Source organism: Oncorhynchus mykiss, chromosome 16, assembly GCF_057628025.1.
Source record: "Oncorhynchus mykiss isolate SJ-2025 chromosome 16, ASM5762802v1, whole genome shotgun sequence".
Taxonomy (NCBI): Eukaryota; Metazoa; Chordata; class Actinopteri; order Salmoniformes; family Salmonidae; genus Oncorhynchus; species Oncorhynchus mykiss.
In genome coordinates, this window is record NC_143037.1 from 43,009,952 (window position 1) to 43,035,663 (window position 25,712).

Consider the following 25,712-nt stretch of genomic DNA (forward strand, 5'->3'; position numbering starts at 1 on the left):
TTGACCAGTGAGCAATGACCAAGCAGGCTGCATTGTGTAGCTCTGCAGTAACTTCCTGGAGGTCCAGGACCACTGTATCATCATAGTCCAGCGTTACTGGCCAGGATCCATCCCCCCCTTCCGCTTTCCCTGTGTTCACATGTGGACAACAGCATCAGAAGACCCTTGGAGAGATGATGGGGAAATTGGAAGAGTGCAGGACAGAGGGAGAAAGAGGGAGAGGAGGGCCAGAGGAGATAAGAATGTGCGATGTCAGGATGTCCGGCGCTGAGCCTCTGGCCCTCCTCTCCTCTCTTTTCATTTCTTCTTCCTCCTCTCTCTTTCACTTCTCTCTCTCCTTCTCTGTCTATCTGTCTGTCTGTCTTTCTCTTTTTCCTTTCTTCTTCCTCCTCTCTCTTTCACTTCTCTCTCTCCTTCTCTGTCTATCTGTCTGTCTGTCTTTCTCTTTTCCTTTCTTCTTCCTCCTCTCTCTTTCACTCTCTTTCACTCTCTCATTCTCTGTCTGTATGTCTCTTTTCATTTCTTCTTCCTCCTCTCTCTCACTTCTCTCTCTCCTTCTCTGTCTGTCTGTCTGTCTTTCTCTTTTCCTTTCTTCTTCCTCCTCTCTCTTTCACTCTTTGACTCTTTGACTCTCTCTCTCTCTCTCTCTCTCTCTCTCTCTCACACACCCTCTCTCTCTCTCCCACACCCTCTCCCCCCTCTCTCCCTCTTGCTCTCTCTCTCTCTCACACCCTCCCCCCCCCCCTCTCTCTCTCTCACACCCTCTCCCCCCCCCTCTCTCTCTCTCACACCCTCTCTCTCTCTCCCATCCCTCTATCTCTCTCTCTCTCTCTTTCTCTCTCTCTCTCACACCCTCTCTCTCTCTCCCACCCCCACCTCTCTCTCTCTCTCTATCTCTCTCTCTCTCTCTCTCTCTCTCTCTCTGTCTCTGTCCCTGTCTCTGTCTCTGTCTCTGTCTCTCTCTCTCTCTCTCTCTCTCTCTCTCTCTCTCTCTCTCTCTCTCTCTCTCTCTCTCTCTCCTCTACAGATGTTGTCTGTCTGTACTGTCACCGTCACTCCCTTTCTCTGTTCCTCTCTGTTTTTCCTACTTTGGGTTGCCTGGTTACAATCATATTTCCAAATTGTTTTGTTTCACTTAAGAGCGTATTCATTTCATCCTCTTCAGCTGGCTCTCCAGCCAACTTAAGCTATTTTTTTAGACAATACTCACTCTGGCCGCAAGACAATGAGAAGAAACCTAATGGTTATCATCTAAACTTAGAATCTAAAATGTTTTTTTGTTGTTGTTGTACAGTAGAGTTGAGAGAGATTTGTGTCCCCAGTAACTGTCGGAATGATTTTTACTAGGACATGTCAAGGAATGTAAATTCAGATTGGTGTCGAATAAAGTTTTATCTTGTCCAGTGAAGCTGACTGGCAATGCTAGCGTAGGCTACACGACCTGAAGTACCCGACGGTTGGCTATGGTGGGAATCAGACCTGGGTTCAAGTAGTATTTGTCATCTTTCACACAGTGAAGCTGTGCTTGATGAAGCTTGTCTGGCTCAATGCATCCAATGGAATTACCGCAAAAGTGCAAACCCCTCCTAATCTAGCCTTCCTGGCAGGCTAAATCAAACGCTCAAAGTATTACTTTAAAAAAATATAATACTATTTGAATCCAGGGCTGGTTGAAATCCACACCAGCGATGGATCCCCAACTAATGCTAATGTCAATTAAACATGAGCCCAATAATAAATGACGGTTCAGACAAAAAAAAGATGGAAAAAGATAAGGGTTCAGCTCAGAGACCACAGGACAGGCTGACTGGCTTTCCTGTCTCTTTGTGTCTGGGACCAGGGCCGGCCCTAGCTTTTTGGAGGTCCTAAGCGTGGTCCCCCCCTCTTGAAGGCTGAGAGAAAAAAAATGGAAGTTTTAAAATGAATTTCCTGCTATTCTATGCATCTTTCCATGGGGCGAAGAGAAAATGTTGTGGTCTTAAAACAAATGTCATGCAATTCTACTCATTTTGCCATGGGGCGGACAGAAAATGGAGCAGTTTTCAATCAAATTTCCTGCAATTAAAAAAAAATTACCATTGGGTGGAGAGAATTTAGCAGTTTTTAAAGACACATTTCATGCAATTCTAAAAAAAGATTCCATAGGCCGAAGATAAAATGTAGCTTTTTGACATGTTCATATGATATCTGAGTGAGAGTGACTAAACAAAATCAATGGGGGCCCCTGGGGGTGAGGGCCCCACGTGGGCACCTACCCGGTGTGCCTGGTCAGTACTTCGGCCACAATTACTACAAGGTGTAGATAGCTGGCTAGACTAACTTACCATACAAAATGTTTTTACTGACGTGCTAATTGAGTGACTGTCAGTGACTAACATTACAAGAGAAAAACTGATGCACTACCAAATATCGAAACGTCACCTTGTGTATTCTACTATTCTAATTCGCAACAGTAAGTTGACACCCCGACTGAGTTCCTAGGGGCCGGGGGCCCCTTTTGCCTAGGGCCGGCCCTGTCTGGGACTGTGGTTTAAAAGAGGCTTAGCCTCCTGCAAAGCGTTGTCCTGGTGCTAAAGCTGGACAGTTAAATTTATACTGAGTGGCCTTACCGGCCTAACATCCCCATGATGGACACCCCAGCTGAAACAATTAGGAGGAGGTCACTCACTCAACAACCCCCGACCCCCCCCCCCCCCCCCCTCAGCGAAGGGAAGAAAAAAAAATGTGCCTTTCTTATTGGATTCAGATAGTACCTCCCTGTTCCCCCACAGCAGCTCTGGAGGGCACATGGTGAACACCGACTGCTCTACAGCAATATGATCAGCTGGCCTGTTGGGCTAGACACTGGGCTTTGTAAGTGAGGGTGGTACACAAGCATATATATAATTTCCCTGTCTCATCAGTCTCCTTTTCTCTCTCTCCCTCTCTCTCTCTTTCTCTCTCTTCCTCCACCCATCCCACTCTCTCTATCTCTTTTCCTCCGCCCATCCCTCTGTCTCTCTACCCATCCCTCTCTCTCTCTACCCATCCCTCTCTCTCTACCCATCCCTCTGTCTCTCTACCCATCCCTCTCTCTCTCTATCCATCCCTCTCTCTCTATACATCCCTCTCTCTCCACCCATCCCGCTCTCACTCTCTCCACCCATCCCGCTCTCTCTCTCTCCCTCCACCCATCCTGCTCTCTCTCCTTCCACCCATCCCTCTCGCTCACTCTACCCATCCCTCTCGCTCGCTCTCTACCCACCCCCCCCACTCTCTCTCTCTCTCTCTTTCTCTCTCTCAGATGGACCCAGTTCAGAAGGCGGTGATTAACCATACCTTTGGCGTTCCGCTGGTGAAGACCAAGAGGCCCATCATCTCCTGTAACGTGTGCCAGATACGCTTCAACTCTGAGGTACAGTACACTATAGCACTTCTCACAGCGTACTCACCATACTGTACCAATCTAAGATTTTTTTTACGCTAGCGTGCTAATCCAAACCAAACTGTCCCAAATCTGCACGGTTCCAGCAGCTATGATGGATGTGTAACCAGGCCAGTTCAGTACAGCTTGGTTTGGCTCCGTAGTGTGAAATGCCCTTAACACTCCTAACACATCGTACAGCACAATTTCGGACACCATACACACACTGTTTAGAAGGCTCTCTCTGTTTACTATTGTTTGTCCCTCTGTTTTTTAATATCTCTCTGGACAAAGTGGTGACACCATGGACGTGTTGCATACATCTGCTTGTGGTTCTGTAGTGTTTGGTACATCTGTTTGTGGTTCTGTAGTGTTTGGTACATCTGTTTGTGGTTCTGTAGTGTTTGGAACATATTTTTGTGGTTCTGTAGTGTTTGGTACATCTGTTTGTGGTTCTGTAGTGTTTGGTACATCTGTTTGTGGTTCTGTAGTGTTTGGTACATCTGTTTGTGGTTCTGTAGTGTTTGGAACATATGTTTGTGGTTCTGTAGTGTTTGGTACATCTGTTTGTGGTTCTGTAGTGTTTGGTACATCTGTTTGTGGTTCTGTAGTGTTTGGGACATCTGCTTGTGGTTCTGTAGTGTTTGGTACATATGTTTGTGGTTCTGTAGTGTTTGGAACATCTGTTTGTGGTTCTGTAGTGTTTGGTACATCTGTTTGTGGTTCTGTAGTGTTTGGTACATCTGCTTGTGGTTCTGTAGTGTTTGGTACATCTGCTTGTGGTTCTGTAGTGTTTGGAACATCTGTTTGTGGTTCTGTAGTGTTTGGAACATCTGTTTGTGGTTCTGTAGTGTTTAGTACATCTGTTTGTGGTTCTGTAGTGTTTGGTACATCTGTTTGTGGTTCTGTAGTGTTTGGAACATCTGCTTGTGGTTCTGTAGTGTTTGGTACATCTGTTTGTGGTTCTGTAGTGTTTGGAAAATCTGCTTGTGGTTCTGTAGTGTTTGGTACATATGTTTGTGGTTCTGTAGTGTTTGGTACATCTGTTTGTGGTTCTGTAGTGTTTGGTACATCTGTTTGTGGTTCTGTAGTGTTTGGAACATATGTTTGTGGTTCTGTAGTGTTTGGTACATCTGTTTGTGGTTCTGTAGTGTTTGGTACATCTGTTTGTGGTTCTGTAGTGTTTGGTACATCTGCTTGTGGTTCTGTAGTGTTTGGTACATCTGCTTGTGGTTCTGTAGTGTTTGGAACATCTGTTTGTGGTTCTGTAGTGTTTGGAACATCTGTTTGTGGTTCTGTAGTGTTTAGTACATCTGTTTGTGGTTCTGTAGTGTTTGGTACATCTGTTTGTGGTTCTGTAGTGTTTGGAACATCTGCTTGTGGTTCTGTAGTGTTTGGTACATCTGTTTGTGGTTCTGTAGTGTTTGGAAAATCTGCTTGTGGTTCTGTAGTGTTTGGTACATATGTTTGTGGTTCTGTAGTGTTTGGTACATCTGCTTGTGGTTCTGTAGTGTTTGGGACATCTGCTTGTGGTTCTGTAGTGTTTGGTACATATGTTTGTGGTTCTGTAGTGTTTGGAACATCTGTTTGTGGTTCTGTAGTGTTTGGTACATCTGTTTGTGGTTCTGTAGTGTTTGGTACATCTGCTTGTGGTTCTGTAGTGTTTGGTACATCTGCTTGTGGTTCTGTAGTGTTTGGAACATCTGTTTGTGGTTCTGTAGTGTTTAGTACATCTGTTTGTGGTTCTGTAGTGTTTGGTACATCTGTTTGTGGTTCTGTAGTGTTTGGAACATCTGCTTGTGGTTCTGTAGTGTTTGGTACATCTGTTTGTGGTTCTGTAGTGTTTGGAAAATCTGCTTGTGGTTCTGTAGTGTTTGGTACATATGTTTGTGGTTCTGTAGTGTTTGGTACATCTGTTTGTGGTTCTGTAGTGTTTGGTACATCTGTTTGTGGTTCTGTAGTGTTTGGAACATATGTTTGTGGTTCTGTAGTGTTTGGTACATCTGTTTGTGGTTCTGTAGTGTTTGGTACATCTGTTTGTGGTTCTGTAGTGTTTGGTACATCTGCTTGTGGTTCTGTAGTGTTTGGTACATCTGCTTGTGGTTCTGTAGTGTTTGGAACATCTGTTTGTGGTTCTGTAGTGTTTGGAACATCTGTTTGTGGTTCTGTAGTGTTTAGTACATCTGTTTGTGGTTCTGTAGTGTTTGGTACATCTGTTTGTGGTTCTGTAGTGTTTGGAACATCTGCTTGTGGTTCTGTAGTGTTTGGTACATCTGTTTGTGGTTCTGTAGTGTTTGGAAAATCTGCTTGTGGTTCTGTAGTGTTTGGTACATATGTTTGTGGTTCTGTAGTGTTTGGTACATCTGTTTGTGGTTCTGTAGTGTTTGGTACATCTGTTTGTGGTTCTGTAGTGTTTGGAACATATGTTTGTGGTTCTGTAGTGTTTGGTACATCTGTTTGTGGTTCTGTAGTGTTTGGTACATCTGTTTGTGGTTCTGTAGTGTTTTGTACATCTGTTTGTGGTTCTGTAGTGTTTGGAACATATGTTTGTGGTTCTGTAGTGTTTGGTACATCTGTTTGTGGTTCTGTAGTGTTTGGTACATCTGCTTGTGGTTCTGTAGTGTTTGGGACATCTGCTCGTGGTCCTGTAGTGTTTGGAACATCTGTTTGTGGTTCTGTAGTGTTTGGTACATCTGCTTGTGGTTCTGTAGTGTTTGGTACATCTGTTTGTGGTTATGTAGTGTTTGGTACATCTGCTTGTGGTCCTGTAGTGTTTGGTACATCTGTTTGTGGTTCTGTAGTGTTTGGTACATCTGCTTGTGGTTCTGTAGTGTTTGGAACATCTGTTTGTGGTTCTGTAGTGTGTGGTACATCTGTTTGTGGTTCTGTAGTGTTTGGTACATCTGTTTGTGGTTCTGTAGTGTTTGGTACATCTGTTTGTGGTTCTGTAGTGTTTGGAACATATGTTTGTGGTTCTGTAGTGTTTGGTACATCTGTTTGTGGTTCTGTAGTGTTTGGTACATCTGCTTGTGGTTCTGTAGTGTTTGGGACATCTGCTTGTGGTTCTGTAGTGTTTGGTACATCTGTTTGTGGTTCTGTAGTGTTTGGAACATATGTTTGTGGTTCTGTAGTGTTTGGTACATCTGTTTGTGGTTCTGTAGTGTTTGGTACATCTGTTTGTGGTTCTGTAGTGTTTGGTACATCTGCTTGTGGTTCTGTAGTGTTTAGTACATCTGTTTGTGGTTCTGTAGTGTTTAGTACATCTGTTTGTGGTTCTGTAGTGTTTGGTACATCTGTTTGTGGTTCTGTAGTGTTTGGAACATCTGTTTGTGGTTCTGTAGTGTTTAGTACATCTGTTTGTGGTTCTGTAGTGTTTGGTACATCTGTTTGTGGTTCTGTAGTGTTTGGAACATCTGCTTGTGGTTCTGTAGTGTTTGGTACATCTGTTTGTGGTTCTGTAGTGTTTGGTACATCTGTTTGTGGTTCTGTAGTGTTTGGTACATCTGTTTGTGGTTCTGTAGTGTTTGGTACATCTGTTTGTGGTTCTGTAGTGTTTGGTACATCTGTTTGTGGTTCTGTAGTGTTTGGTACATCTGCTTGTGGTTCTGTAGTGTTTGGGACATCTGTTTGTGGTTCTGTAGTGTTTAGTACATCTGTTTGTGGTTCTGTAGTGTTTGGTACATCTGTTTGTGGTTCTGTAGTGTTTGGAACATCTGTTTGTGGTTCTGTAGTGTTTGGAACATCTGCTTGTGGTTCTGTAGTGTTTGGTACATCTGTTTGCGTTGTGGTTTGGCAGTCAACGCCTCATCGGAATATGGCGTACCTAGCCCGAGTGAGAGTTGTGAGACAAAGACACAGAACAGCTGACCTTAGTTCAATGACTATTTGAAATCAATTCTAATATATTATCTTTACTTGATCCGGCTTGCTTGTTGCGATGGAACCAATAGAATAGTCCCAAAATTCCCTGTCCACCTGGCAATCCAGGCAGGCTAAAACAAAAGTATTTTAAGGAATTGAAATAGTGTTTGAACCCAGGTGTGGTTTAATACTGCAGTAACAGACCTGGAGTGTAGCTAGGCAAGCTGAGAGCATGAAATAAGATTTGAACCCAGGTGTGGTATAATACTGCAGTAACAGACCTGGAGTGTTGCTAGGCAAGCTGAGAGCATGAAATAAGATTTGAACCCAGGTGTGGTATAATACTGCAGTAACAGCCCTGGAGTGTTGCTAGGCAAGCTGAGAGCATGAAATAAGATTTGAACCCAGGTGTGGTATAATACTGCAGTAACAGACCTGGAGTGTTGCTAGGCAAGCTGAGAGCATGAAATAAGATTTGAACCCAGGTGTGGTATAATACTGCAGTAACAGCCCTGGAGTGTTGCTAGGCAAGCTGAGAGCATGAAATAAGATTTTCCTCCACGTTTCAAAGGGATTTTCTCTCCCCAACATCAACATGGGGAATGTTGATGAGGTTCTTCTTGAGCGCATGAAAACTCATTTCACATAAGCATACCGCAAAGTTTTAAGTCTGCATCTCAAATGGCCTATACAGTGCACTACTTTTGACTCGAGGGGAGGGAGGGGGGGGGGGGGCCCATAGGGCTCTGTTCTAAAGTAGTGCACCACGTGCTCGGGGATAGGGCGCCATTTGGGACGCACTTGGAATCTCTCCAGAAATAAGTGCAGCGGCAGTTTTTAGTCCGCCTTCTTTTATCAAATCTGATTTAATGTGGTTAATCCAAACCCCCGCTAACTACATGTTCATCAAACCACATGGCCCAGTTTAACTTGACTCGTTTTTAAATGGGCATGCAGCCTGACATGAGAAGCAGAACACAGGGACTAGGCTTATCTCGATGTGCAATGTTGCAATGCAATGTGCATGAATGATTTCACGAATGTGCTGTGTGTGTGCGCGATGTGAGGGAGTGGGTAGGTTTAATGTCCCGTGTCGCCAGCATTCTCTGAATGCTTTAAAAGCTCCCAGTTAACAAAGCATCCCGTATCTTAGCAAATCGCACCATCAACGTGTACATCAAGCAAAAAAGACTTTCGTCTGCAGGCCTATAGTGAAACATTTTTAAAGTCGGCTGTTATGGGTAAAATATTATTGTGTGCATAGACTTCAGTTCAAAGCCAGGGCGGATCTTTTCCCATATCCCAACCCCACACAGGGACTAGGGAGGACTAGGGAGTACCCCATAACACTTCCATGATAATAGTGTCAACCCAGTAAACCTATTTCTATTTTAACTGAGCAGGCCTGCAATCATGGCCTGCTTGTGGTTTCTGTGGCGGTGGAGCTGTACTCGTCTAGGCCGCATTGAGCAGAGGTAAAGCCCTCCCTAGGCCTCTTTGTAGGACACTTCCGATCTTGCGCGGCTCTGTTGGTAATCGTGCGTCACCGGCAGTTCCAAGGCTGCGGGTTCAATTCCCACGGAGATCCCACGTAGGCTACACTGTGAAAGTGAACGCAGTCATAGCTTAGGCTGCTACGCCCACAGGAAACAGCTGAATAAGGGTGATGTCTGTGTCTGTTATTCCTTTGGAAACTTGACCCTGGCTATCAAACTGTTAGGCGGTGTTGTTCGTATGTGAAGTGATGGATATTTTTATTCAAGCTAATTGACCCGTCTTCATGATCTCTATACTTTATTACTCCCATATCTGAAATACATGGCCACATATGAGACCTGATTCCATGGACAAAATGCCATCGTTGCATAGGTATGAAGTGTAGTAAGTGAAGGTCATGTCTCAGACCTGGATTCAAATAGGATTCGAAATCTTTCAACTATTTTGAGCTTTTGCTTGAGCCGGCCTCGGAGTGCCAAGTGGGTGAGATTCTCACGTCTGGGATTGTTCTTTTTTGTTCAATTACGCCCGGCAAGCTCAATAAAGCACGGCATTTGAACCCAGGTCTGATGTCTTCAAAATAAATGCCAGCGACCAGGGACTTGCAGGGTATAAGCTCTCTGTTTATAGCCTAGAATGTGACCTCTCAGCCAATCAGGTCTGACACATAAACATGCTGGTAAATATTTACACATACCGTCCAATAAAGGGCTCAGTACACGAGCGTTGTCGGGCCATCTATGACCCCCGACTCCCAGCAGGACCAGTAGCTACCTCGCTGTGTTTTGCGTGTGTACGTACGTGCGTTCACACATGCATCCATGCATGTGTTCCTCCCTGCAGTGCTCTGTGGGTGTGTGCGTGTCACGCTTAGGGACTTCTGTTGCAGTCCCTTCTTACTGTCACGGCCAACACACATTTTTATTCCAAGCAGGTGAATGGCCTTACTGCACACTACGCTACGCGATGGAAAATAGGGTAAGGACTGTGCTTCCACCAAAGCTTTTTCCAACGACACAGTACAGTATGGAAGTTAACATTCTAGATGACACTGACAGTTCTCATATCAGTGTTAATCTTTAAGGTAAAGCCTCTCTTTTAATCAGAGAAACGTCTGCCTGGTACAGCCCAGAGAAACAAGTGGCCTCTGACCCTATCACCATACCATCAGCAGATAGTACTTCTTCAAACGCTTATCTCATCTTCCTCAGCCCCCCCCCCCCCCCCCCCCCATCTGTGCTCAAGTCAGTCAAGCCATTTCATGCTTCATTGCCTCATTCATATTCCTCTCTGACTGTCTGTCATTCTCTCTCTGTCTCTCGTGCTCTGGCTCTTTTCCCATCTTTCTCAATCTCTTTCTCTCTCTCTCTTTTTCTTTCGCTCTCTCTGTTTCTTGCTCTCTCTTGCTCTCTCTTGCTCTCTCTTGCTCTCTCTTGCTCTCTCTTGCTCTCTCTATTATTTACAGTGCGGAAAGCCTGAAATTGGCTGCCACTACTTATCATAAGATGCATTCGTCAAGGGGCAGGGTTATGCCATGGTCTGTGACAGCCCTGTCGCACTCTGATTAAAGGGCCAGGGTTATGCCATGGTCTGTGACAGCCCTGTTGCACTCTGATTAAAGGGGCAGAGAGGTGGAGAGATGGGTGAGAGAGGGTAGAGAGGTGGAGAGTAGGGGTCGACCGATTATGATTTTCAATGCCGATACCGATTATTGGAGGACCAAAAAAGCCGATACCGATTAATCGGACAATTTCTTTTATTTTTTTATTTGTAATAATGACAATTACAACAATACTGAATTAACACTTATTTTAACTTAATATAATACATCAACAAATTCAATTTAGCCTCAAATAAATAATGAAACATGTTCAATTTGGTTTAAATAATGCAAAAACACAGTGTTGGAGAAGAAAGTAAAAGTGCAATATGTGCCATGTAAAGAAGCTAACGTTTAAGTTCCTTGCTCAGAACATGAGAACATATGAAAGCTAGTGCTTCCTTTTAACATGAGTCTTCAATATTCCCAGGTAAGAAGTTTTAGGTTGTAGTTATTATAGGAATTATAGGATTATTTCCCTCTATACCATTTGTATTTCATTAACCTTTGACTATTGGATGTTCTAATAGGCATTTTAGTTTTGGCTATTTTAGTTTAGCTTCCGTCCCTCTCCTCGCTCCTCCCTGGGCTCAAACCAGGAACACAACGACAACATTCACCTTTGAAGCAGCGTTACCCATGCAGGCCAAGGGTTTCACATGCAGTGCAAGGGAAACAACCACAGGCTCAGAGCGAGTGACATTTGAAACTCTATTAGCTAACTAGCTAGCTATTTCACTTCGGTTACACCAGCCTCATCTCGGGAGTTGAACAGCGCAATGCTTGACGCACAACGAAGAGCTGCTGGCAAAACACACGAAAGTGCTGTTTGAATGAATGTTTACACGCCTGCTTCTGCCTACCACCGCTCAGTCAGATACTTAGATACTTGTATGCTTGTATGCTCAGTCAGATTATATGCAACGCAGGACACGCTAGATAATATCTAGTAATATCATCAACCATGTGTAGTTAACTAGTGATTATGATTGATTGATTGTTTTTTATAAGATAAGTTTAATGCTAGCTAGCAACTTACCGTGGCTTACTGCATTCGTGTAACAGGCAGTCTCCACAACGAGAGAGAGGCAGATCGTTATTGCGTTGGACTAGTTAACTGTAAGATTGAATCCCCCGAGCTGACAAGGTGAAAATCTGTCGTTCTGCCATTGAAAGATTCAGTTAACCCACCGTTCCTAGGCCGTCATTGAAAATAAGAATGTGTTCTTAACTTCTTGATCCTACTTGAGACGCAGACTTCTCAAGTAGGCACCTGGAAATGCAAATGCGCTGTGCTAAATGCTAAATGTACTCGTTAAAACTCAAACGTTCATTAAAATACACATGCAGGGTATTGAATTAAAGCTACACTCGAATCTAGCCAACAAGTCAGATTTTTAAAATGCTTTTCGGCGAAAGCATGAGAAGCTATTATCTGATAGCATGCAACACCCCAAAATGCCTGAAGGCGACGTAAACAAAATAATTAGCGTAGCCGGCGCTACACAAAAACGCAGAAATAAAATATAAAACATTCATTACCTTTGATGATATTCTTTGTTGGCACTCCTATATGTCCCATAAACATCACAAATTGGTCTTTTTCCCGATTAAATCCGTCCATGAATGCCCAAAATATCCATTTGTATAGCCTGTCTGCTTCAGGAAAAAAGCTCTCTTCCAACACGCAACGTCATTTTTAAAAATTATATAAGTTGCCTATATTCTTTGACAAAACACTTCAACCTACTTTGTAACCCAACTTTAGGTATTTGTAAACGTTAATAAGCGATCAAATTGATCACTGGGCGATCTGTATTCAATAGCAGCTACTCAAGAAAACAATGTCCATTTTTCAATCTTCCAAAATCGATTGTTGTAGGCTGGATGGAATGACGGATCTATTGGTAATGTCTCAAAGGATTTTTGTCAATGAAAATGACGTTTTTGGCGACATCGTGTGGAAGCTGTAGGAATTGCACCCGTGTCCATATTAAATTTGGTTTCCGTTAAACAATACATGAAAGGGGCGCATGGATACTTTTTTCAGCTTTCAGTGACCAGTTTTTCTTGCGCTTTTCGATGAAACACACGCTCTGATATAGTCACAGCCGTGATTGAACCAGTTTTAGAAACTTCAGAGTGTTTTCTATCCACACATACTAATCATATGCATATACTATATTCCTGGCATGAGTAGCAGGACGCTGAAATGTTGCGCGATTTTTAACAGAATGTTCGAAAAAGGAGGGGGTAGGATGAAGAGGTTCTGACTTGCCTAGTTAAATAAGGATTAAATAAAGGTGTAAAAAAAATCGGCAAAATCCGCGTCCAAAAATAACGATTTCCGATTGTTATGAAAACTTGAAATCGGCCCTAATTAATCGGCCATTCCGATAAATCGGTCAACCTCTAGTGGAGAGATGGGTGAGAGAGGGCAGAGATGTGGAGAGATTGGTGAGATAGGGTAGAGAGGTGGAGAGATGGGTGAGAGAGGGTAGAGAGGTGGAGAGATGGGTGAGAGAGGGTAGAGAGGTGGAGAGATGGGTGAGAGAGGGTAGAGATGTGGAGAGATGGGTGAGAGAGAGTAGAGAGGTGGAGAGATGGTGAGAGAGGGTAGAGATGTGGAGAGAGGGTAGAGAGGTGGAGAGATGGGTGAGAGATGGTAGAGATGTGGAGAGATGGGTGAGAGAGGGTAGAGAGGTGGAGAGATGGGTGAGAGAGGGTAGAGATGTGGAGAGATGGGTGAGAGAGGGTAGAGAGGTGGAGAGATGGGTGAGAGAGGGTAGAGAGGTGGAGAGATGGGTAGAGATGTGGAGAGATGGGCGAGAGAGGGTAGAGAAGTGGAGAGATGGGTGAGAGAGGGTAGAGAGGTGGAGAGATGGGTGAGAGAGGGTAGAGATGTGGAGAGATGGGTGAGAGAGGGTAGAGATGTGGAGAGATGGGTGAGAGAGGGTAGAGATGTGGAGAGGGGGATGATGTGGCATCAACCTCTAGTGTCCCCGATCGGTGCGTATGGTGTGTGTGTGTCGCCAGCCCCCAATATCTCTCGCCCTGCCTGTGTGTGGGGTTGACGGCGATGGGGGGGAATAACCTTGCTGTGAGTTGCTTCAGGACAGGAGTGATGTCACAGGCCGGTTTCACGCTGCATTGGTCAACGTCACTTAGTGCTGCAGCATGACCCAGCTGGTCCGGCCCCTCCTCTCTCCTCTCTATGCTCATCTGGAGCTGCTGCATTGCAATGTGTGTCCTTGTGCCACAGCTCCTCTCTCAGTATCCATACTTTGCAGCACATGTACCCTCAATATGCTGATTACAATCACTTCTCTCTATATCACATGTTGCTTCTCTCTGACCTCTCGATAAGCTATGCGGTCCTTTTCAGTCTACGGTTCTCTTGTGTTGCTCTCCTCTTTCTTTCTGTCTCTCGTTCTTGCTCTTTCTTCCTTTCCTCCTGCATTGTTCTTCTTCTTGTCCTCCGTCTCTCTGGCCAGCCATTATCTTCTCTCATAACCTCTGCACACCCCCCCCCCTCTCTATGCTGTCTTCTCTCTGTGCATGATTCCATATGTGTTATTTCATCGTTTTGACATCTTCATTGTTATTCTACAATGTAGAAAATAGTAAAAAAAATAAAGAAAAACCCTTGAATGAGTAGGTGTTTACATTTTTTGGGACCAGTAGTGTACCTAATATTTACAATGGCCAAACCCTCCCCTAACCCGGACGATGCTGGGCCAATTGTGCACTGCCCTATGGGACTCCCGATCATGGCCGGTTGTAATACACCCCGGAATCAAACCTGGGTCTGTAGTGACGACTTAGACCACTGCGCCACTCGGGAGCCTGATACCTTAACCACAGACTATTGCCATCCAAACCACAGGAGCTCCAGCCTAGGTCCTCTTTCCCTCTCCCCCCTTCTCATCTCCCCACCCCGTCCGGGCCAGCCATCCAGCCAAGGCCGTCTCTCTGCTCTCTCACCTCCTCTCTCCACCTCTCCTCCAATGTCAAGCCTGTCTATCCTCAGCCATCCCAGCCTACCATCCCTCCTTCTGTCCAACAATGGCTCAGTCAAGGCCCCCTCTCTCTGCTCCTCTCCCCTCTCACCTCCCGTCCTCCTCCTATCCTCGCACCTCCTCTCCTTCCCTACCAAACCAGTATAACTGAGCCCCTAACCTGAGCCCCTAGTTAGCCGGTGGTGTGTGTGCTGTGCCACTTGATTTCTCTGTCCCTGTCATCGCCTGTCCGTTGCAGCTGTCAGCGGCTCTCCAGACCTGTTTTATAAGCCTTAATAATCATCATCATCATCATCATCTTGATACAATAATTATTTGCCCGGCCAATGTATACACACACACACACACACACACACACACACACACACACACACACACACACACACACACATCAACATTCCAGAGGCTTTGGGCATGCCTTTTTCATCCTGCTAGCTGCCAGATGATCTGTTTGAAGTGCTCACAGCGCACAGCGGAGGGGCAACGTGTGTGTGTGTGTGTGTGTGTGTGTGTGTGTGTGTGTGTGTGTGTGTGTGCGTGCGTGCGTGCGTGTGTAAAGCACAGCACTGCTGCAGCAGCAGGCCATCATGAGGAAGTAGACCATGGGCAACAGCTCCTAGGTGTCTCAAGACCTAGCCAGGCAGAGGTCAATCTGTCCATCCAAACAACCACACTAATACCGACAGACAGAGACCAATTGGCCAATCAACACACTGAGCTGAGACAAATGTATAGCTGTACACACTTCTCCAAATAGTGGCCAGTATCTAAAAGCGTTTGGTGGTGAGAAGTGAGGGGTGGATGGAGAGTCTTGCAAAAGGACAGGGACTGTCTCTGTCTGCAATGTCCCTTACTCCAGTCCCGTCCTTTTAATGGATGACTCGCTCTGTTGTTTACCCCTGAACCAAGACATTACCAGGAGCACTCCTTTCAGCAGGAGATGAACCAGAACAGTGCTACTGGAATGGATACGTGGATTGAGTTTCTCTCTGTTGGACTGCAGGACATTCCCCAGACTTCCATCCACCTGCACCTTCCAGCTCCCACCACTGCCACAAAGGGTATAGATACCCACTGCCCAGTATATTTAGAGGGATATGCATTTCAATGTAAGCAATCAACTCCGAGTTTGTCTAGGCCTATTGGAGAAGCTGTAGGCAGCCTTGGTATTCTGGTGTTAGGTTTTGCTCTGTCGGAGTGGAAGGATCGACGAATGCCGGCCTCCCCATTGATAATTTACACAGTCAGATGAGGAGGCCCAAGGGTGAGGTGTGTGTGGGGTTGGGTGGGTGAGGGGGCTTATGGGGCCATAGGCAGACAAGATGCCCCCCCCCTTACTGCAGGCATGTCTCTCATCATGTCTGTCTGGGATAATGACATGAGTGGAGGAGGGGGAAGGGGGGGGGGGCCAGGAAGTTTTCCTTGATCAGGTAAAACTCCTGCCTCCACAGCCTAGATCATTACTCCCTAGAGTATCAGTGATCAGATGACTTGTTACACTCTGCTATGTCCTCTATGCATGCCATTTTGCAGCCTGGCTCCTGTCTCCTATCCCTGATGCAGATTGAATAACATAGCAGACACCGAAACTCTGTGTGTGTGTGTGTGTGCGTGTGTGCGTGTGTGTGTGTGTGTGTGTGTGTGTGTGTGTGTGTGTGTGTGTGTGTGTGTGTGTGTGTGTGTGTGTGTGTGTGTGTGTGTGTGTGTGTGTGTGTGTGTGTGCATTTATCACTCTTGGATTCGCGGATATGTATCAATGTACCCAGGCGCACAATGGCAGGTATACAATATCAAACTGCGTCATTGTGAGCACCGCATTCATTGGCTGGTGTGTATGGTGTTTTGGGCCTCTGTTTGGGCCTCTGGCCTCAATTTGTATCCATCCAGTGTTTTATTGACCTGTTGTTTTCGTTAGCCTAAATCCTATTCTCCATCTCTCCATCTCTACACAGAGCCAGGCAGAAGCCCACTACAAAGGCAACCGCCACGCCCGGAGAGTCAAAGGCATCGAGACCTCCAAGAGTCGCCCCCAGGAGGGTGACAAGCCGGCCCCACTTGTTCCCCCCTCCCCGTCCGACCCCAGTGGACCCCATACAGGCACCTCGGACATCAGCGACCCCTGCAACGCAGGTAAGACCATGGTGGAGAGAGACTTTGAATATCCCCTAGCACTTACATACAGGGAGTACAGTAACAGTATACTGCCAATACCAGCTCTCAGTACAGGGTGTTGGGTGTATACCAACTATACCCTGCACAGTTCCATCATCACCCCACACCAATACAGTGGAAACATTTATGGGTGACCGACATTATAACAGGGTTGATGGCAAGTAAATGCTGTTGAAAATAAACCTAAGACATCGAAAACAAATTGTATTTGTCACATGCGCTGAATACAACCGGTGTAGACTTTTCCGTTTATGCTTACTTTTAAAACGTAAGAAACAATTGCTAAATAAAAGAAGGGAATAGTGACACAATAAAATAACAGTAACGAGGCTATATACAAAGAGTACTGGCACTGAGTCAACGTGCAGGGGTACGAGGTAGTTGAGGTAATTGAGGTAATATGTACATGTAGGTAGGGGTAAAAATGAGGATAGATAATAAATAGAGTAGCAGCAGCATATGTGAAGAGCGTGAAAGAGTGTCTGTGTGTGAGTGCGTGTGTATTGGAGTGTCAGTGTAGTATGTCTGAGTGTGTGGGTAGAGTTCAGTGAGTGTGCATGGAGCCGGTGCAAGAGAGTCAGTGCAACAACAAAAAAAGCGTAGTCATTGCAAATAGTCAGGGTAGCCATTTGATTACCTGTTCAGTAGTCTTTTGACTTGGGGGTAGAAGCTTTTCAGAATCCTTTTGGTCCCAGACTTGGCGCTCTGGTACCGCCTGCCATATGGCAACATACAGATCAGTCTATGACTTGGGTTGTTGGAGTCTTCAACCATTTTTAGGGACTTTCTCTGCACCGCCTGGTATAGAAATCCTGGATGGCAGGGAACTTGGCCCCAGTGATGTACTGGGCTGTACGCACTACCCTCTCTAGCGCCTTGTGGTCGGATGCTTAAGCAGTTGCCAAGTGGTGATGCAACCAGTCATATTCTCTCAATGGTGCAGCTGTCAAACTTTTGAGGATCTGATGGCCCATGCCAAATCTTTTCAGCCTCTTGAGGGGGAAATGGCGTTGTAATGCCCTCTTCACGACTGTATTGGTGTGTTTGGGCCATGTTTCCTGTAGTCCAAGATCAGCTCCTTTGTCTTGCTGACATTGAGGGAGAGGTTGTTGTCCTGGCAACACACTGCCAGGTCTCTGACCTCCTCCCTATAGGCTGTCATCCTTGTCAGTGATCAGGCCTACCACCTTTGTGTCGTCTGCAAACTTATTGATGTGTTGGAGTCATGCACGACCACACAGTCGTGGGTAAGCAGGGAGTACAGGATGGGACTAAGCACGCACTCCTAATGGCCCCCCGTGTTGATGGTTAGTACGGCAGATTTGTTGTTGCCTACCATCACCACCTGGGTGCCGCCCGTCAGGTATCCAGTTGCAGAAAGAGATGTTTAGTCCCAGGGTCCAAAGCTTAGTGGTAAGCTTGGGGGGGGGGAGGGGCACTATGATGTTGAATGCTGAGCTGTAGTCAATGAACAGTATTCTCACAGAGGTGTTCCTTTTGTCCAGGTGGGAAAGGAAAGTGTGCAATAGAGAATCTGTGGATCTGTCGGGGCGGTATGCGAATTGTAGTGGGTCTAGTGTGTCTCGGATGGTGGCGTTGATATGACCAGCCTTTCAAAGCATTTCATGGCTACAGATGTGAGTGCTACAGGGCTATAGTCATTTAGACAGGTTGGCTTGGTGTTCTTGGGCACAGGGACTATGGTGGTCTGCTTGAAACATGTAGGTATTACAGACTGTGTCAGGGAGAGGTTGAAAATGTCAGTGAAGACACTTGCCAGCTGGTCACTGCATGCACTGAGTATTTGTCCTAGTGATTCATCTGGCCCTGCGGCCTTATGAATGTTAACCTGTTTAAAGGTCTTACTCACATTGGCCATGGAAAGTGTGATCACACAATCATCTGGAACAGCTGGTGCTCTTATGCATGGTTCAGTGTTGCTTGCCTTGATGGGAGCATAGGAGGTATTTAGCTCGTCTGGTTAGCTGGCAGCTCGTGTCTGGGTTTCCTTTGTAATCCGTAATAGTTTGCAAGCCTTGCTACATCCGACAAGCATCAGAGCCGGTGTAGTAGAATTCAATCTTAGTCCTGTATTGATGCTTTGCTTGTTTGATGGTTTGTCGGAGGGCATAGCGTGATTTCTTATAAGCATCTGGATTAGTGTCCCGCTACTTGAAAGTGGCAGCTCTAGTTAAGTGTGGATGTTGTCTGTAATCCATGGCACCTGGTTGGGATTTGTTCGAAAGGTTACTGTGTGGGCCACGTCGTCGATGCACTTATTAATTGTGACCGACCGGCTCAAATCGGTCTTATGTAGAAAAATTTGAAATAGTGTTTTTTACATTTTTGGATAAGTAGAGACTCAAAATGATATATCATACACTATATCATACACTACAGTTGAGGAACAATGGGAAAGTAATTTTGCTTTGAAAGTTGAGAAAATGGCCTTTGAATGTTTAACAGTTAACCCACTAGGCTGTCATTGTAAATAAGATATTTTTTCTTAAAAATGAGCCCCTTTTTTCCCAATTTTCGCCTAAAATGACATACCCAATTCTAACTGGCCCTGAAGCAAGGATATGCATATTCTTGGTACAATTTGAAAGGAAACACTTTGAAGTTCATGGAAAATGTGAAAGGAATGTAGTAGAATAACACAATAGATCTGGTACAAGATTTTTGTATTTTTTTTGTACCATCATCTTTGAAATGCAATAGAAAGGTCATAATGTATTATTCCAGCCCATGAGCAATTTAGATTTTGGCCACTAGATGGCATCAGTGTATGTGCAAAGTTTTAGACTGATCCAAAGAACCATTGCATTTCTGTTCAAAATGTTGAATCAAGACTTCCCAAATGTGCCGAATTTGTTTATTAATAACATTTCATGTTGTAAAATTGTGCACTCAAACAATAGCATGGTATTATTTCAAATCAAATCAAATCAAATGTATTTATATAGCCCTTCGTACATCAGCTGATATCTCAAAGTGTTGTACAGAAACCCAGCCTAAAACCACAAACAGCAAGCAATGCAGGTGTAGAAGCACTTATTTCACTGTAATAGCTACTGTAAATTGGACAGTGCAGTTAGATTAACAAGAATTTAAGCTTTCTGCCAATATCAGATATGTCTATGCCCTTGGAAATGTCCTTGTTACTTACAACCTCATGCTAGTCGCATTTAGCCTACGTTAACTCAAGGTTAAATAAATAAATTAAAAATAACAGCCGTCAAGCACCAAAGCTAACTTGCCAGCTACATCCAGACACAAATGAGAGAAAAGCTCACTGAACATTACTCGCCCTAGTAGAGCTGGTTAGGCTGTTATGTTATCCAGAGCGTTGGTGACTGTAACTGTGCTGCCAGTTTGTCCGTTTGTAAATTCAGAGCATTTCGCTCTCAGAGCGTTCAGAGCCCAACCTGGACGCTCTGGCCGATGAGTAGGGTTGAGCCGAACGTTCTGACCTCACAACGGCAGTCAAGCACCCAAGCTAACTGGCTAACATTGGCTAGCTTGCTAGCTACTTCAACACATAATGACAGAACACCCCACTTTGACCATTTTACTCGCCCTAGCAGAGCTGGTTAGGCTGTTTTCATGTTATCCAGAGTGTTGGTGACTGTAACTGTGCTGCTGGAAACAATTTATTTACACCTTTTTGCTGACATTTACTGACACCGGCAATATTCGACGGGTGTTGAATTATTCTGCGCTCTGGCACACTGAGATGAGTCTTTTGTTAAGACATGTAGCTAGCTAGCTAGCTAGGTAAACAATGAATCATTATCCAAACTCTGCATGAATCTGCAGGTAGCTAACCAACCAGGTTCCATGTTAGCTAGCTAACATTAGGCTATAACTAGTGGCTCTGAGATACAAATTATAAGATCATACACGTAATGTTAGCTATTGAGCCAGCCAGCTAACATTAGCTAGCGAACAGTACACTAACTTCAAATGAAACAACTTTCTGTCAAAATTACAAACGTGTAATATCTGGAAATGTAGCTAGCTAGACTATGTTACATACATCATGGATGGACAAGTCTCCTGTCGGATGCCATGGTTGCCCTTAGTTTAAAGATGTAATCCGGAGACAGGTGTTTTCTCCTGAGCTATCATACTCGAATTCCACTGATTTCAAAACTCGGTTCACCAGAAAGTGGAGAGCATACATGTAACGTTAGCTAGCAAGCCAGCCAGCCAGCCAGCCAGCTAACGTTAGCTAGCTAACAGTACACTTTAACTTGACATTAGGTTTATGCAGTTTTACTACTCAATACATTTGATAGAAAACCGCGATAGCCAGGTTCACCTAGACATACTGACTAGCTCAAATAGACAGAACCGTGCTTTATGGCAGACTAATCCAAGCTCATCTCTCAGCATGCCCAGCCCACTCATTATCTCAGCCAATCATAGCTAGCGGAAAGGTTGCAATCTTTTCCTGTGGATAGACCAACTAGGCTCATAATTTAATTTAATTTGTATTTGCAGCATACAAGTTTGTTATTAAGGCACATGGAATTTCACATGTTCGAGAAGGCATTTCTGAAAACATATTTTGATTTAAAAAAAACGTTTTTTTTGTAAGCAGGAATTAGGAAGATAGAGTTAGGGTTAGATTTGCCAAATGGAGGGCAAGGGAGATTAAAGACAAAAGTATTTTTTCGCATCTAGTTGCACAGGTGACTTGTTAGTAGAAATGAGGTAAGGCTGCATTAAAATCACCTGCCACTAGGAGCATTTTGTTGTTTGCTTATGGCCTTATACAGCTGGTTGAGTGCGGTCTTAGTGCAGTAAATAGACAGCTACGCAAAATATGGCAAAATATAGATTAAAACTCTCTTGGTAAATAGTGTGGTCTACAGCTTTTCATTAGGTATTCTAACTCGGGCGAGCAGAACCTCAAGACTTCCTTAATATTAGAGATTTGGGCCTGGTCTGGGATGAGCCGTATGTTCTTCGGCGCCGACTGTTGAAGTAGAAATTCTCATCCAAATCAAGGTTAGTGATCGCCATTCTGATGTCCAGAAGCTCTTTTCGGTCACAGGAAACGATGGTGTGAACAATATTGCATTGCTTGCTTTTTGAGGTTTTAGGCTGGGTTCTGTATAAGCTCTTTGTGACATCTGCTGATGTAAAAAGAGCTTAATAAATACATTTGATTTGATTAAAACATAATGTACAAAAAAAGTTCTACCACATCCATTTTACCACATCCATTCTACCACATTCATTCTACCACATCCATTCTACCACATTCATTCTACCACATCCATTCTACTACATCCATTCTACCACATCCATTCTACCACATCCATTCTACTACATCCATTCTACCACATCCATTCTACCACATCCATTCTACCACATCCATTCTACCACATCCATTCTACTACATCCATTCTACTACATCCATTCTACCGCATCCATTCTACCACATCCATTCTACTACATCCATTCTACTACATCCATTCTACCACATCCATTCTACCACATCCATTCTACTACATCCATTCTACTACATCCATTCTACTACATCCATTCTACTACATCCATTCTACTACTCCATTCTACCACATCCATTCTACTACTCCATTCTACCACATCCATTCTACTACTCCATTCTACCACATCCATTCTACTACATCCATTCTACTACATCCATTCTACTACATCCATTCTACTACATCCATTCTACTACATCCATTCTACTACATCCATTCTACTACTCCATTCTACCACATCCATTCTACCACATCCATTCTATCACATCCATTCTACCACATCCATTCTACTACATCCATTCTACCACATCCATTCTACCACATCCAATCTATTACATCCATTCTATCACATCCATTCTACCACATCCTTTCTACTACATCCATTCTACTACATCCATTCTACCACATCCATTCTACCACATCCATTCTACTACATCCATGTTTTAATACAGTTAGTCTTATCAATCCATAAGGAAATGAACTGACCACTGTGGGCTGAGGGAGATATGAGTAGCTCTTCACTGACATGGAGGAATAACAATCACATAGGCCGTGAAGTATGTTGTTCTGGTCCTTCATGGCTCCTCTCTCTGTGTGGTCGGGTCTAACTCTGACCTTAATTGATGGCTAGAGTCTGCTCCTCCCACATTCCCACCAGCACAGCATCAGCAAAGCACCACAGACTCTGTTTAGGCCCAGATCTCCTCTGTCACTGCTGTCCAGCTGACCCTGAGATGACAATAACAAAATGACCAACACACAGAGAGAAGCTGGACCAAAAACAGCGAGAGAAGCAGAAACTCACTAAGGACTTAGAAAGCTATTTTTTTTGTCTCTACCTCCATGCAGAGACTAACTCCTTTTTTCAAATACCTCAGAAATACATAGTTACTCAGTCACTGCTGTCTCCCTAACCCTGAGATGACAAACACACAGATAAATACTGGACCAAAATCTCAGCTGCAAGTAGAGCCCAAGGACTTAGAGAGGGGAGCTCTGGTTATAAATTCTTGCAGAACCAAGCTCCAAGTTAAAATACTTTACAAATGCATCCTTCCTTCCTCCCTTCATTGAAGTAGGCTAACAACTGATCTTGTGATTGGACATGACAGAACTGGTGAACGCTGTATGGTGGAAACCCTTGATCCCAAACGTGTCAGTGAATACTTCAGCGAAAGGAAAAAGGAAGGACTCATTTCTATCAGAATTTGAATATGGCCTTTTGAGCAGAGACGCGCGAGTAGCACATTGTGGAAAACCTCTCCTGCCAACCAGCAGGTCGATCTGAGGACAGCAGCAGCGTGTATAGTTGGATCTGAAATGACGATCTTGGAGTTCTTTAAAGGAATGTATTGCACTACTAATGCTGTGTTGCCTTCAAAAACAATGAAAGGCTTCTACAATGCTTGTCCTGTTAAGTAGCCTGGTCCCATTTCTGTTTGTGCTGACTTGGCAACTCCTATTGTCAATTCTTTGGTCATTGTCAATTTCACGTGGGGTGTTGGCAAGACGGCACACAGATATTTGGGACCGGGCTACCTATTTAAAGCTGGACCTCAGAGAAACAAACCGGTGAATTTGCAGTTCTCACAATGGCACCATAACGTGGCAGCTTTTCTTGGCCTCTTTAATTCGGACCCCCTTCGGTGTGTTTATAGTTATGGGTCGTGTTTTTATTAGGTATTAGAGTGTGATTTGTCACACAGTCAAAATAAATTGTGGGGTCTGGGAGGAGGTAGAGGGTGCTAAGGGAGGGAGGGAGAGAGCGCGCGAGAGAGACGGCTTAGCTGTCGGACGACAGCTATTGGTATGGAAATATCACAGCTGACATCAGTTTAATCAGTCTAATCTAATGTAATTCACTGTTGTTGTCAGATTATTGGAGTGACAGGTTGGTTGTTAGGGATAGAGGGCAAGGTGGAGGGTGTTGCTCTTTTTCTCTTGCGCTCTTTCTCTCGCTCTCTGTCGTTGGGAAGCCGGTCTCTCACTCTCTTTCTGCCTGTCTTTCTCACTCTCGCTCTCTCTTTCTGCCTCAGTCTCTGCCATACTCTCTGGTCCAGGAGTGGCTCAGTCGGTAGAGCATGTTGCCTGCAATGCCAGGGTTGTGGGTTTGATTCCCAGGGGGGGACCAGCATAGAGGGGGAAAGAAGTATGAAGTGTATGCAGTCACTACTGTAAGTCACACTGGATAAGAGTGTCTGCTAAATGACTCAAATGTAAATGCTCCTCTCTCTCTCTCCACCCGGAACTTTCCATTCCCTCACTCTGTCCATCTCCGTCCCTCCCTGAATCAAACACGTCATAATAAAATAACTGGGGCATATTTTGAATCTGGTGTTGGCATTTGAAAAAGGTTGCACAGACCATTATTTCCCCAGGGAAACACAGGGCAGGTGTCATCAAAAAAAGCTGAAACAATAACATAGAAACGGATAAAGGACAGGGACCAACAGACATCATACGGTGTCACAACTCCTAACTGAAGGGCTCTGCCTTTCTTCTCCCTGAGTTTGTTTCATATCGTTCTTGTGGCTTTGTTTCCACTTTACCCCCCAAGAACTAAAGCCATTTCCACGCTACTGAGTCAAACGGAGCCGAGCCAAACTGAGCTGTACTGGACTGGCCTGCGTACACATTCCACCATACTTGAAAGGACAATGTGAAAATGAAATATCTCAGCCAACCTCGTGCAGTTTGGGTCGCTGCAATAGTGAAACCTGCTTCTGAGGGCAGACGGGTCGTCTCTCTGCCTCACAGGGTGATCTGTATCCTGCAGTCCTCCAGTCGCACGGCCCTCTGCCCAGTCATATCAGAACTCCTAATTGAGGGTGAGGGGCTTAACATTCTGATGTGGCTGCCTTTCTTCATCCCAAGGGTGTTTTCATATCTCTCTTCTGACTTTAACCCACCACTAGAAGCATGAGACATCATATGGTGTCGTGACAGAAGGACTGGACAGGGGTCCAGTCCTCTGAAGGGGTCTAAACATTGCTCTAAAGGGGACTAAAACCAAACCAAGCTGTGCTGATCTGGCCTGGTTATTCACCCAGCATAGTTTCTAGAATTGTGGGTCGGCACAATACTGCAACAAGGTCTTAAGAGGCCAGTCTGACCGTCTATATAGCCTACAGCCCTGCAGTCACAGAGGTTTCAGTGTCCAACTCCACTCCAGCCTCAATTAATGAGGCTCTGAGATAATTCCAGAGGGAAGCAGTCAAAACAAGCCTACCATGATCTAAATGTGAAAGCAGATACATGTGAAAGAATGCATTTTTCCATCCAAGACTCTTTCTTGTGACCCTGGAAGCCCAGCCATCTCCCTGAATGTCAGTGAGTGCGTGTGTCTCTCTCTCTCCCTAGCTGCGATTGTGTGTGTATCCCAGTGCACTCAGTGTTTGATGCAGTCTCACAATACCAGTTTCACAACATCAGTTCCATGGAGGGGGACATCCAGGGCCTGTGAGGGCCAGCAGCTGTGGTCCCAGCTGGGGTATGTTGCAGTTGGAGGAGCCTTGTCTGGAGGATGAAGAATGGGTGGGTGGGTCTGGCTGGGCGGTCACTGTAGTTCACATAGTGGGGTCCATAGGATAACATACACACATGCTACGCAAAGACACACACACACACATAGGCACGTACAA

The 25,712-nt window shown here is 44.8% G+C and overlaps 1 protein-coding gene across 4 annotated transcripts in view; it reads left to right on the forward strand.

Annotated features, from left to right (window-relative positions):
• The window catches only part of znf385a (zinc finger protein 385A), a 120,758-nt gene that overhangs the window by 71,668 nt on the left and 23,378 nt on the right, over positions 1 to 25,712 (forward strand). For all 4 annotated transcript variants that reach the window (XM_090202770.1, XM_036946870.2, XM_090202772.1 and 1 more), the window contains 2 exons: positions 3,284 to 3,394; positions 16,333 to 16,510. In XM_090202770.1, coding sequence (XP_090058896.1) covers positions 3,284 to 3,394; positions 16,333 to 16,510 — 289 coding nt within the window. The remainder of the gene's footprint in view (positions 1 to 3,283; positions 3,395 to 16,332; positions 16,511 to 25,712) is intronic.